The sequence below is a fragment of the Convolutriloba macropyga genome, chromosome 6 (assembly GCF_964194025.1).
Source record: "Convolutriloba macropyga chromosome 6, txConMacr16.3, whole genome shotgun sequence".
Classification (NCBI taxonomy): Eukaryota; Metazoa; Xenacoelomorpha; order Acoela; family Convolutidae; genus Convolutriloba; species Convolutriloba macropyga.
In genome coordinates, this window is record NC_134473.1 from 14,489,567 (window position 1) to 14,504,366 (window position 14,800).

Sequence of the window (14,800 nt, forward strand, 5' to 3'; positions counted from 1 at the left end):
TAATGTTTTCAAATTTTCATCTTTGTTGATCAGTATAAAGATTGAAGTTATTAGATTGGACATCATATTCTATTAAAGTCATTGCTGTTTTTGTTATGATTACTGATTACTTCGGGATTTACATTCAGACCGTTTATTGTAATTAGGTCCAGTTTTTTTATACTTCTTTGATTCAAAAAGCCAGCGCATCGCGTTATGAATATCGAAGGGTAATCAAGCAAACAAATCTATTAAAAATTTTCATCTCAGCAAGTTTTTCCGTATTCGGAAACAATGGAATGGAACCTAGGAAGCTGTTTGGCAGTTCATCTTTTTTCCTTAAAGTGTTAAAATTGATTTGTTTACATTAGTTTTAATGATTGTAATGACCTAAGCAAAGCAAGCGCTCATTTTTGTTCAAGGAAGATCCTGCCGATAATTTGGCTTTCTTTTGTTGAAGATAACTTCTAATCATTTTCTGTATTTTGGCGCTTGGTGCATTTAGACTCTATAAAGTTTTAGCAACTGTATTGAATAGTTCTCTGGAAAAAATTTCATCCGTTTTCTTCTTGACTAGTGTTGCTTGGCCAACTATATATAGCGAGCTGATTGTTTTGGTTTTAGATCTGCAAGCCAATTAATGTTTGATCTCGCTCTGCAATTCCTCGCTTGCGGTAGTAGTGACTCACAAATGTTTCTGGCTTGAAATAACAAAACTTGTGATTGGATAGACCGAAACTTTCAAAGTTGTTTAGCCTTATAATCTGCTGTTCATCAAAAAAAAATTCTGCGCTTTAAAAGCCTGCGGATATCGTCCGCAAGGATGAGAACATTCTGTTGATAGATAAACTTCGTTGCCAAAGTCGGTCACAGACTTGTTTTTTGCCAACAAATAGACTAAATCTTGATAACTCTTGTTTCTTGTCCCATTCACTCCCTATTAAAGCCCTCCAATTACTTACTATTGTTCACCTGATTGATGCTTGATCACTGTTCAATTTTTCATAGATTGTTTAAAGTGACCAATGTTGGCACTTCAATCTTTTTGTTGACTTGCGCAATTAGATTTACCTCGCTGGTGCTTCATTGTTGATCCGTTAGATCTTCGTTAGTTATTGAATTTGGCACTCTACACATGAGATTGAGCAGCAATTTGATTTCCAGTGCCCGGTCTATCGACCAATTAAATAAATAGGCTGTTCTCCCTCTTTTGACAACAAAAACATTATACAGCACTTTTGTTTTAGCGATTTCAAATCTATCCCAATTTGACTTTTTTGCAGCCTACATTCTGAACCGTATATTTGCAAATTGTATCTTATCGTTTTCTTACTGCTTACTCTGTCGGTCCATGTGACAAGTTGCTAAGCTTTGATGACTCACAAATGTTTCTGGCTTGAAATAAACAAATTTTGTGATTGGATAGAGCGAAACTTTTAATTTTGTTTAGCCTTATAACATACTGTTCTTACAGTTTGTCTAATTTTTACGATTGATAAGCGTATTTCAAGTGCAATTAAAAACCCTTTCGTGGAACCAAAAAGTTTTTAGATTAAAAACTCTTTGGCTTCTGAATGGAAACTAAGCAATGTTTCAATAAACCTAGTGAGCGTAATTAATCTTCTATTTCGTATTAGGTTTTTTCTCAATTAGAAACTTTGATTATCGGAAAAAATCTGGAGAGTATCAATTCAACCTCTTTATAACAAGTTGAAGTTAATCTAAAGGGTAAGTTGCTATATAGGTTAACTTAGGACCACAAAACATATTAACCGCTAAAAGGAATCGAGCTTCAATAAACCTCAAAATGAGATTTCAATAGGCACAGTTTTTGAATTCAATCTCATTGTAAGCAGTTTTCACTCCATTTATGCCGCTAGTGGTGTTAGTCTTATATCAAATTACAACCTTTGTTTGGTTGTAGATGTAGATGTCCATATAATGTGAATAAATTTGAGCGGCGTAAGTTTTCTTTTGCAGTTTGATGTCAAGTAAAAGTTCTAGGCCGTTTCGAATTTTGATCGAATTGTTTATACCAACATCAGAGTTAATTGCTAACCAACTTTTAAAAGAATTTGATATAATTTTTAAGTTGATATCGTAATCAGTACTTACGTTGCGGAATTGATTTATTTATAGTGGAGTAGTTAAAGGCTGAGTTTGGCGTTGTGCGATATTCACTTATCAATTAAAGTTTTTACCTTGCATATCGTCCGAACAGATTATGAACAAATAGCTTGCACTGTTTTTTATTGTAGTGTTGAGTTTTGCTTGTTATGCTGATCTAACCCTACTATTTAGGTTGCCCTTGAATACAGTCACTTTTTAAATAGTCTGAGATCCAAACTAATTTTTGCGTTTCATTGAAAATGTCTCATCTTATCTCTTGGTGACATTTTTTACGGAATTTATTTTTGAAATTTTTGGAGATTTTGTTATTTTAAAACCTCCGTATATGAATCAAAATTGAAATTGCAAACATAGTAAAAATAAAATCAAACAGATGCTGATTTTTTTTTCTGTGAAGCCTCGATAATAACAAATTATTAGTTATTAGAAATTTTTTTTAAAAAAAAGATTATATAATAGCGCAAAAAACAAACATTTAGATCTGTTAGTCTTTATTATCAGTGGATAGTGATCCTGAAGGATTGAACTTGCATATGTTCCCAAAACATTGAATGTGGCAAAACTACCAAAACAACCAATCAGTGTTTTTGCATTAATTCAAGCTATTTCTTTTATGATTTTAAGTGTAAAAAAAATCTACTGCTTTTTTGAAAAAAAAGCGATAGCAAACGCCAGTCATAAATCCTGTAGCCGTTTAAATTGAACAGTTTTGAATTTCAAATTGGGGGAATAGCAAGCGAACTTAAGAAAAGCATTTCTTACTTTCTCTGATCCAAACACAGTCTGGCCACAATTCGGGCAAACGACACAATGAGCATTGTGTTTGTACAAATGTCAGTCACAGCCTGTTCCAAACACTTTCCAGCCTGGAACATTAAGTAAACTCATATTAACCATAACGGCAAGTAGATATCTGTTCTGGGTAAGTCTAATTTCAGTACTGATTCAGTACTGATTCAGAACTATGATCTTGTTAAATTTTACTCTTGTCAGTAGTGTGCATGTCTAGCCCGGGTCGCGAGAAATTTTCCGAAAACTATGTAAGAAATGCGCTGATTTTTCAGAAAAAATTCAACTTAGTTCTCACAAAGTTCCAGCGCATTTCAAAGCAGTTCAACGCATTTCAGCGCATTATTATGTAAATCTTTTCCCTCGGCAAAGTTTTGCCATGTCTAAATCTAAGCCCTGGACAAATTGACAGACTTGCAAGGCTTGCTTTTATACCTACCAACTATACTATAAGACTTGCATTTAGACTTGAATACAGGTACCTGGTAACATATTTTCACATTACCCATTATTTTATAATAATAATCGACGAAAACGAAGAAACCGATGATCATCAATACTAACTGACAATAACCGACACACTTTAAATCCAAAACCGATGAAACAGAAAAAAAACGACTAAAATATTCATTTTTGCGTCGGTTTCGCTGCTTTTTTAAACACGTGAAGCAGAAATGCAGTGTAATCAAGAATATAATTTAGATTAAGTCTCAATTAAATGTCAGCTCAATACAACAGATATTAGAACTATTCTGTTTCGCCCCCTCCCCCCCCCCCCCCCCCCCCCCCAGTGTTTTTATGCACCCAATTACAATTAGGTGTTGTTATATAGCACTTTACTATGTCAAAAAAGTACGTGCGCCTGGGCGCGTAAGAATTACTTGCCCGCTAGAATTTTCCGAGGAACTAAAACAATTGTTTTCCTCCGTTTGATTGCTTTTAATCAATTAAACTAACATTTGGGGTGGCACTTGAGATCTGAGCGACTTCTCGTAATTTGCAGACAATAATTTTTGCTGCCCTCGTGACGTCGTTGTTTCCTTTATTTTGCATAACGAGATCATTGTTTTTTTCAGCAGTGTCAAAACTTGGAGATTTCGAAGATTGCCCGGGCTTATCTTGCGACTTTTGGTTCGTGAACTCTGTGGGATTGTTCAGAACGGCCTTTTCTTCGTTGAAATTCGATGTTTCCAACCCAACTCCGTCAAATTGAAGCCCCAACAGCTCTTCTAGATTTTCGGCACACATCTATAAAGAAAAAAGAGCGGAAAAACTGTGAATATCAGAATCGCAATTGAGCCACATAAATTGGGAAATAGAAATATTAATTTTGCTACAAAATGGCTATAGCGAATTTCTCTCAAGTTTAAGAACGACGATACCTCATTTCTCATTTGTTTAACTTAGGTTGTTATAATTATGAACAAAAACGACAATGCCGAAAGAAAAATATTCGGTCTTTTGCCGTCTTCATGAGAAAAAAGCTGACGATACAAACAACATCGTATATTTAAAAAATAAGATTTCTAAACTAGGGTTGATCTTAACAGAAAAGTAATTTTTCAAAAAAATTGTTTCTCGAAGAAAAATCACAATGCGTTAAAATAGACTCCAAGAGGTCAAAAAGATTTCGTTGATCATGGAGTACCCCAAGGCACAGTTTTAGGATCACTAATTTTTGTTTTATACAATAACGATTTCGCCAAAAAAATTAAAGGTGACTGAGTTTTTACAATGCGCAGAGGATGCTATTATTTTATGTCAATATGAACCAGTAGAAAAAAATGAAAAACCATGGAAAAAAATTCTTTGGAGACAGACAAGTACGTAGAAGAACAGCAGCTGCGTTTGAATGCTGAGAAAACAGCGCTACTGTATTTTTCTGCCAGGGATGAAGTAGAACCAAAAATTACATTTAAAAAGAAAATCATGAAATCTGCTGAGAGCTGTCGTTGTTTACGAATACTCCTTGACTCAAAAATGTCATTCGATGCACATCTAAATTTTGTTTTAAGAAAAAGGACCGCTGCCATTTTCTCACTGTAACTGGTAAGAAACCATATACATTTTGAAGCACTTCTGGATGGTTTTAAATCTTTAATCCTCTCTCATTTGTCAATCAGTCCTCTCTCATTTCTCAATTTTTTACATCAGGCAAGTTCCCTATATTATGTACACGATTAATGTACTTGTTATTCATTATAATTACAATTGAGTGAAAGTGAAAAATGATTAAAGAGGTATTGTCACTGTTGTCTGCAAAACAACAAATACCCTCTTGAACTTTTGATTTTTGCCAGGCAATGAAACTTGAGACTTGATTTGTGCTCACCTGAAACGACAGAGTTCAAAAAGTGAATAGTCAGAGTTAAGTTTTTGCGTACCTGAGAGTCGACACAGAAAAATTGAGGTTTATACTTTGAAATTCTTTCCAGAAAAACAGTAACAATGCACCCTAAAATCTTTTCCGTGATTGATCCCAAGCCATTCATAAAAGTCGTTTTGCACCACCAAAATTTTGGTCGACCTAGTTTACACTGACAAGAATATTAAAAGTGAGAGCTACTCTAACTAATACTTTAGAGCAAAAACTGCGTTATTTATGGGCCATGTTGCTGTGTTTTATTTATTTCACTATTGGCTGAGCTATGGAGACTGAATCAGCGCAACTATTATTATGCTATCCAGGTCGCACTTTACAGTGACGCGTTTTTCGCGAACAAGATGACCGACGAAGAGGCTTAGTCTGCTCCTCGAATGACCTCAAATTTTTCTGAAGCTAGTTAATATCTTAATTAATTGGGGTTAATCGTGTAATTGAGAACATCTTGTCAGTGAACGGGAAAATCTCTATAAGTATCAACCTAAGCGTAATCAATGCAACGGTAAAACAGTAGCTTTAACTACATCCAGCAGCTTTGAGGTGGATAATTTAAGAATTTTATGCAACTAATATAGTACATTGCAAATATTTATCTAACCAGATTGAGACTTATAAATATAAAACGACTGACTTGGGGCTACTCGCTCAGGAACGACAAACGTGGGCAAATAAATTTCGAGACAGCGTAGTTTAAAAAATTTTAAGGCTGGAAAGCTATTACGTTATTTTTAAAGTGTTAAAAAGTCACTCAAATGGTCAAGGAGTATTCGAGTCAAAAAGGCAAAGCGTCAAGCAAAATTTTCGCATAAAAAGGCAAGCATGTTTACAACCCAGGTGTTGGTCGAGACCCAAATTGAGCTATGATCAGACCCAATCGAGCGCACACCCCTGTGTTCCCAGACCGAAATTACAGGGTCTGGAAAGCGGTTCGAGCGCACAATAGTCTGGATCATGGTCTGATTTCGGTTTGATCAGAGGTCAATTCGGTATGGAAGGTCTGATCACAGTCTTTATAGTCTGGACCATGGTCTGGGTTCGGTCTGATCAGAGGTCAATTCGGTCTGGAAGGTCCAAGTCATGTATGGTAACCAGGAAAACTTGGCAACCATATACCTGACTTACGAAATTTCAATGTAAGGCCAAAAAAGCGTAAAATAAGTGCCTCTGAAATATTGTGGTTGTGAAAGGTATCTGCTGAAGCTTTGAAAAAACTTCGAGTTCGTGGTTTCTTGGCAACCATATACAAGAGCATGCACATTCATGCTTCTTACATGTACCATGAAATTTTATGGTCTTGGATACGGTTGTCAAGAATTTTTTGAAATATAATTTTTTTAAAGTAAGACATTTAAGGAATGATATATAAGTTCAAGGGTCACAAATACATTGGATTTCTAGATAGATCTATATATAAAAAGAGTGAATCAATGAAATTGCTTTAGCATTTAAATCTATTAACACAAAATTTTGCCTTCCGATCAACAAAAAAACTCAATTGAAGTTAATTGGAATTCAAGCGTTTTAAAAAATATTGTTGATTGGACAACGTCATTGTTTTTTGCCGTATTTCGATTCTTTCTAATCACAGATTTTGAATATCAATCATCTGGCAAATAGGATTACCAGGGCAAATTTGAACACTTTAGGACCAATAAGTAAAACATGGAGAAGTTGAGCGGCACAGAGCTTGAATACGGGTTACTCGTATTGGATTCATAGATTACTGCTCGGGTTTCTAAGGGAAAATTATTGTTTTATTTTATTTTTAATGCTGCACGAATATTGAAAAACTTTGGAATTCGATATTTTTGACAAAAAGATTCGAGAAAACTCGGAGGTTTGTGGCAGAGCAAATTAGCGCCGAATCAGTCTCTGGACATTCTGTTTTTATGGATAGCCAGCACTCTGTTCATGTCTAGCTAACCTGACTAGTCTTGATTTTTGAGTAAAATTTAATGCCAGATAAACAGTAGGTTCAGCGTAAAACAAGACAAGGTTTGCTTTACATGCAATTCTATCTTTCGCGTGGGTACTTGTTTCAATTCATTTGCATAGCAAGTCGTAGCCACTAAGCTGAATGGATTTTGTGGTAATTGCCTAAAAACTAGCTTGAGTATAAAGAGTGTGTATACTACTATAGTATTTACCAGATATAAGCTACGAAAGTATGACATTACTCTGCGCAGACTTCATTTTGGGGTATAAGTAATTTTCAGACTATAGAGGATAAGTTTAGCCCGTTCGATTTGACCCCAAAGTAATCATAATGAAGAAAAACTGCACATGAAGAAACTTAAAATATTCCGAAGATGCAATATTTCCGAACTTCAAAATTTTTTTTCTGAGAAGTGCTGGTTCAGCGCTGAAAGGATGTGAGACTCAAGTCTGGTAGGATTGATTCTGGCGTGAAATTTTTTGAAGAAAAAGAACACGATGCTTGATTTACCTTCTCTTTGTCTGACATCTCTTTTTTTCTCTTATCTTGCAAAATTTATCGCAAAAACAACTAATCTTGCAAGATTCTTCCGGAGAATAAATTAGTCATGCAAAATTTTTGCACAAAAAGACCCAGATTTTTTCGGCAAACATTTACTGCAAAAAATTCCTTTTCTTGCAAAAATTACGTGCATGCTCTTGCAAAGCGGTGTCTCTTGAATTTTTTACATTCAATTGTTGAAGCTTCAAAATTTTTTCAGTTTGAACATATGTCGTAGGATAAATTAGGAACCAGAACACGGCCCTTTTGTTTTTTGCACTGATTTTTTCTTCTTAGATTGGGCCGTTTTTTCTAGCAAAAAGATAATCACGCAAGAATCTTGCAAATAAAGATTTTTATTTTTGACTAGGGCTGTTTTCAGATACATGATTTCAACGGTGTTTTTACCTGGTGAAAAGTTGTGAAGTGTCGTCTGTAAACACTTAATGGTATGTCATTATCATGTCTCACAAAGATCTCATCAGCAATCATAGAGAGTTTTTGGCTTGACACATGTTTAAAGCTGTTCAGTAGTGTTCAAGATATGGGACATCTAAGAAAGGTACCTGGCTTTGTTTCTACTCTTTTTTGACAGGGCTTTAATAATATTTTTAGAAAAGTATGAGAAGTCCGCAAGTATGATAGTCCCCTTAGTCAAATTTTTTGTAGTAACTGTGATCTTAATTAAACCAAAGCTAAAATCAAAACTTGACCTGGTTTGAAAAACCGTTGTCAAATTTGGCGCATCCCAGGTTTAGGTCCAGACCCAATTTGAGCTATGATCAGACTATGCAGACTGAAATGACCTCTGATCAGACTTTCCAGACCGAAGTTAACTCTGATCAGACCTTCCAGACCAAAATGATCTCTGATCAGACTTTCCAGACCGAAGTTACCTCTGATCAGACCTTCCAGACGAAAATGTCTTCTGATCAGACCGAACCCAGACCACTGTCCAGACTATAGTGCGCTTATGATCAGACCCAAATTCAGACCATTGTCCAGACTATAAACAGACTATGATCAGACCATCTTAACACCATGATCCAGACTCAAATTCAGACCATTGCCCAGACCTTAATCAGACTATATTCAGACTCAATTGCGCTCGATGAGGTTATGATCAGACCCAGTTGCGCTCGAAGCTTTTTTGGCCAGACCCAATTGCCTATGCAGCCATTTATGATCAGACTGAACTGCGCTTGGAACCGGTTCTGATCAGACTCACAGTGCGCTCGAAATAATCTGGTCAGAGAAAGATTTTACTTATAAAAAAAATCTCCTAATTTTGCTATAATATATTCATTTCAAAAAAATTGATGTTTGCAGTATTTAATTCATCAAAGGATAAATTAACTATAAAAGTTTTGCTAAAGAAAACGAAACCAACCGTTGAGAACAAATTTTTTTAGTGTACCGTTTAGTTTATATTTCTGACTCAATGAATGAGTTTAGACAGCTTTCCATAAGACATGTCGTGGTCTCTAGTTAATCAAAATTTCCTCTGAAGGGGACCGGCCTCTGCTATCAGCTGGACTCCTTTTTTCTGATCAGAGCTATCGGACTTTAGATGAGTCTCTGATCGGAACGCTGCTTTATGGCTGCCTCTTGGCAGAGCCAACATCTCTCAGTAAAAAAAAACAAAAAAGTCAGAAAAATAATGCGCTCGAAATGGTCCCAGATGAGACCCAATTGCGTTCGAAAACATTTCTGATCAGACTCAATTGCGCTCGAATTTGCCTCTGATCAGACGAAAGTGCGCTCGAAGAGGTTATGATCAGACCCAATTGCGCTCGAAGTCGCCTCTGATCAGACCCAAGTGCGCGCGAATCCGCCTATGATCAGACTTTTCAGACTAAAAAACCTCTGATCAGACCATCTCCAGACCATCGTCCAGACTTAGTGCGCTCGAACTTCCTTCCAGACCCTGTAATTTCGGTCTGGGAACACACGGTTGTGCGCTCGACTAGGTCTGATCATGAACCAATTTTGGTCTGGACCTCAACCTGGGTATTTGTTAAAATACAATGAGAGGGTAGCTCTTGCACTTATCTGATGGTATAGTCAGCGCTACGGTAAGAACTCAAAACAACAGCACCAACTATTTGGCTTTAAAAGTACATCTGTTTTTTATCGTGTGTTTTTATCTAAAACTTTAGGAAAAGGCGGAAAGTTAAGCTTACAAAAATCGATTTTGAATTGTTTTCAGACAGCAGTCTCGAATTATGGTCAACTTCTGGGTCATTGTAATCGTGTTCAACTTCCGGTTCAGTGTAGTTGGTATCTTCCGGCAGAGAATTGCTAGGTCCAGACACACCAGATCCTTCTTTTTCCTCAATAATGATATCAAGTGACGATCCCGCATTATGCAGAAGATCATCCGGACCACCGACGATCGAGCAGACTGTTGTTGCATCCCTACAAATGAAAAACGCTTGTAAATTATTTTTAAAATTTACGAAAAAATTTCAAAAAGAAAAATTGTAACACAATTGCTTTCTCAATTTGAAACAGCAATTAGCAAAAACCGAAAACGATAAAACTGATCAAGATCTGATTTTCATTTGCACGTTAAATGAGGCACACAGTAAGTATGAAAGAGAAAAAAAATGTTGATTCGCGGTGCGAATCAAGCTATTTTACAAGTTGTTTGATTGGTTTGACTGGCAAACAAATCAATGCTTTACATTGAATACTTGATTTCATTGGCGGTTGGCCAATAAACAGAAAACAACAGATGAAGATTTGAAATTCAAATAGATATCAAGAACGACAACTACAAAAGATAACTACGTTCAACGAAAGATTAATCCAATTTGGAAGATTACAACAAAGAGATGAAATGATATGAATAACTGCTGAACAGAAGATTTTTTTTTTGCACTCAAACGTGAACAGACAGATGAGAACTAAAAATTTTTATTATAGAAAAAAAAGAGACAGATGAACAATTAAAAGCAGACATAAACAAAATTATGGAAGAGGTAAGTTAGAAAGGAAATGTGAATAATACAGGTGAAAACAATTTCCGCTTTCGAAACGGAGGGGACACATTTTTCTCCTATTCAGTCTGCTATTCCTTTCAAACTAGGAATAGCAGACTGAATAGCGCTGACTTACTTGATGGTGTGATTTTTTCAATATTCATTATATGGTTGTTCATTCCTTGAGTGCAAATTAACAACTTTATATTTGCTCCATAGTCTGCTTATGTAGAAACTTTTTGTTGCGTCAAGCTTGCGGAGTGGCATTTTCGTTTCTCGCTAAAAATATGGTTTGATTTGCAGCGCGAAGGGCGTATAGTTGCTCTGATTCAGTAAAAAGCGTTTCGCGCTGCGATGTTTGAAGTCAAGTATGGCAACTATAAATTTCCTATCGTAGTTCCTAATTTTAGCTGATAATTGATTCCTTTCGTGGGTTGTATAGTCAACCAGTGCCATGTAGCTGCTCTAATTCAAAAATAATTGTTAAGAGTCTATCAACTCAACGTGGTAATCACTATTGAATGACTTAATGGACTTATGTTCCTTCATTATGGACAACAGGGGTCGGTGTTCAGTGATCTTTGTGAATTTCTGTCCGTACAAATAAAACTTACAATATTAGAAGACATAAACGAATCCTAGTAACTTGAATTCATTTACACTGTCTCTAGTATCAACAGAATTATAAAAATATGACGCAATAAAACCGCTTTCTACCCATCGTTATCAAATTTCATTAGCCCTGTTATCAAATTTTTGATTTTTTTATTTCAATAAAATTGTTCTTGAGTTCAAAAATTTTGTTCTGAATTTTTCAAAAATGGTGGTAGTTGGTGGCATAATTGAGCAAGATCTGGTTTGAGTGTACCTAAATGACGAACAGACCCAATTAAAGATCTCAGTTTTATCAGTGAATCTGTGGTTTTAAGGATCTATATTTTACTCGATTTTAACTCTAAAGGTCTAAAACTACTTTTTACTCAATCTACTTTAAACATTTGTTTTTTTTTTCGAATGATTTTAATCAAATATTTTGTTCGTCTAACATTTCTAGGCTGTTTCTAGCTAAGGTAATGTATTTGATTGACGTTGCGCTGCTATCTCTAATAAATCGTCTAAAAACAAAACATAGTGTTTGTCTGACCAATTAATGTGTTGTCAATTTGAATTTAGAGCCCGGTCATCTTCACTGTTATTCCGTAAAAACCCGTTTTGCATCTCTATGCGACGGTCATATCATCACTAAATACCTTGAAAATCCCCTGGGGAATTCAGGATAAGATTTTACTGGCCTTATGCGTATAGCAAATCAAGCGTTGTAAAGTAAAGTTTGTTTTGCTCCGCATTTGCTCTTAATTGTAACAGACTATTAGCATAGGGCATTTGGTACTTTTTCTTCTTGATGTATATATTCAGACATGACATTGAAATTAGTGCTGACTTTTGTGGACCGTCTTTCTTCACAGTATTGACATATGGCGATCAATGCTTTTTGTCAGAAATTAGTTTTTCCATTTGTCCACGATCTAATAAATTTCCAAGCTCTGCTTAGAAATTTTAGACCAAATTATTACCGAGATTTTTCGGCCTTTTTCACGACGTGCTTAATAAATTTTATGGAAGTGTATTTTGGACATTGATTTTGGTGGAGTTTTTTAGTTTGATTGTTTGATGTTGTGCTATGAACGTTAAAAGGGCCTGAAACAGATTTCTCCAATCAGTGATCACAGTATTATATATTTTTTTCAAAAAAAATTATGTTAATTTGTTTCTGGACCAATTGTTGCTTTCGATTGGTGCTATTAACGTGCCTCGCGTTTTAAAGGGTTCGTTTGGGAAGTGTTTGATATTTGTCGTTCTGCTGGCCACTCGTTTCCGAATTGTGCTTGCTAGGTTTTGTGTTACAATTGAGGCTACACTTCCTCAATGTAGTAGTAATGACAATTGAACATTGGGTATATTCGTTTGCATGTTTTGAGGGACATTTCCGTCGAATCACTCATTAGTACGCAGCTCTCATCGGACGAGTTGCACTTTGTGCTGTATTTATCAGTGTTTTTAACTTATTCTTCAATGTTCTCGTTGTCAATTTCAAAATTTTCTATATGTTATTTTTTGTTTACACAGATTTTTCCTCACATTTTGCACAGTGATTAAATAAACCAACGTTTGTTGCTTTTTTCCCACAGCAATGAACGTTTGTTTTTGATTAGCCTGATAAGATTTTCCGCAATTTTGGCACTGATTTTTTGAACTTCGCCCTCCAACTTTTGAATATTGACTTGTTGCCGATTCGCAGAGGGAAATACATTTTTATCCTGGACACTGGTGGTAGTGTTTTGCGTCGCGCTGTTTAATCTTAACTGTTTCTGTTATCCCACTTGCTGTTTTTTGGCTGCTTGCAGGCTCTTTCACGCTCTCTTGTCTCGTCAAGCAATTTGCGTTGTATGACAGCGACGGATATGGTTTTTATGATTATATCGTGTATTTCTTCCTATTCGCAGTCTTTAAAACTGCAGTTTTTTTTAATTCCTTTAATATTTCGCAATCTTTCAGCGAAGTTTTTCCCCTTTTCTCATAAAAATAAGGTAAATCAAAAATAATTTTTTCGGGTCTTCTGAAGGCTTCTTCTTCTTCTTTTTCTACAATTCGAGTGTTTTTGATACGTTGATTGTTGCTTGTGGGTCATTTTGGTTAAAAAATTTGTCTACCTCAATAGACAATACTGAAATTTAGTAGCAAAACATATATTTGATCGAATGGATCCCAAAGACTTTAACATCATAAAATTTCTGCTTCTTTAGCTTTTTGTTAGTTCAGTTCCACTGAAAATCATAGTTGAGCACTTAAAGTTTTTCTTTCTCTCTTCATTGCCTCCCTCTGATCTTCGATTTGCTGATTGAATTGTGGTTGGGGTTGCATTCGCAGAGCCACCGGTTTATTTTGGAGCAGAACACCCAATTTTTGCTCTTCCCCAGCGAGGAATTTTGGTTAACATGAGACCGCCACTTTTCCCATCGAACAGGTGGTTCGGTTTTCGTCTTATCCCGGAAGTGTTCTATGGACAATGGTGTTTATCCTCCTTCACGTGCTGACTACCGTGCCGTTAAAATCTAGTATTTATGGGAAAATTGTTGATTTGGGGAAATTGGTTTTATTTGCGAGGCAAATCACTGCTTTACATTCAATGCCTGATTTGATTGGCTGATAGCCAATTCAGAGACAACAGAGATTGAAGATTTGAATTTGAAATGGATGTCAAGAAAGATAGTTTAAGAAGTGAATAACCAATTGGAAGATTTCAACTAAGACATGACACGGCATGAATGATTATATAGACTTGTTTACACTCATATTTGAACAGACGCAAGATCAGAACTAAAAACTATCATTAAGTTGATTAGAGATGGATGAACAATTAAAAGTAGACATTACCAAAATTAAGGAACATAAGGTCAATTTACAAGGTAAAATGAATGATCCAGGTGAATCAGCGATGATGAAGGTACTAACGTACCATAATAATTTTAAAACAATGTTGAAGTTGTTGATTTGATTGTTCCGACCCACTCAATGGGGCTAGGAACTAAATTCTCAGTAGATTTCTTTTTGTTCAGCACATTTCGGCCCATCGGTACACTTGACGCAGAATAACATTGGAATTTTCAAACTATAGTGGTATTGATTTTACTTTGAAACATAAAATAAGGCTGCGGAATTGTTTCACTCATCTTTTTCTGATGCAATTATGACAGAACCTAATTTTTTTGTCCGCAAAACGTGGCTCCAAATCAGTGTTTCTTTTCCCATTTTCCGCCATTTAATTGTCACACGAAATGACCCAAAAACTGCGTCAATTTCTTAATTGTTCACAATAATACCTTTTGGAATTTCTTTCTCCTAATAAAGTGATTAGGAAGTAATTTTTTGCTGCTTTTCTTCAAATTATATTGACTCCAGCCCTTTTAAATCAGTGCGATGAATTTTTAGTAGTTGCAGATAAGTTATTTGCAGTAACACAGAATGTCGCTGCTTCCCCAACAAATGACTTGCGATAAA

The 14,800-nt window shown here is 35.6% G+C and overlaps 1 protein-coding gene across 1 annotated transcript in view; it reads right to left on the minus strand.

Annotated features, from left to right (window-relative positions):
- The window catches only part of LOC142340812 (uncharacterized), a 123,718-nt gene that overhangs the window by 14,245 nt on the left and 94,673 nt on the right, over nucleotides 1-14,800 (minus strand). The window contains exons 14-16 of the mRNA XM_075391540.1: nucleotides 9,941-10,175; nucleotides 3,856-4,146; nucleotides 2,872-2,975 (exon numbers count right to left, since the gene is read on the minus strand). Coding sequence (XP_075247655.1) covers nucleotides 2,872-2,975; nucleotides 3,856-4,146; nucleotides 9,941-10,175 — 630 coding nt within the window. The remainder of the gene's footprint in view (nucleotides 1-2,871; nucleotides 2,976-3,855; nucleotides 4,147-9,940; nucleotides 10,176-14,800) is intronic.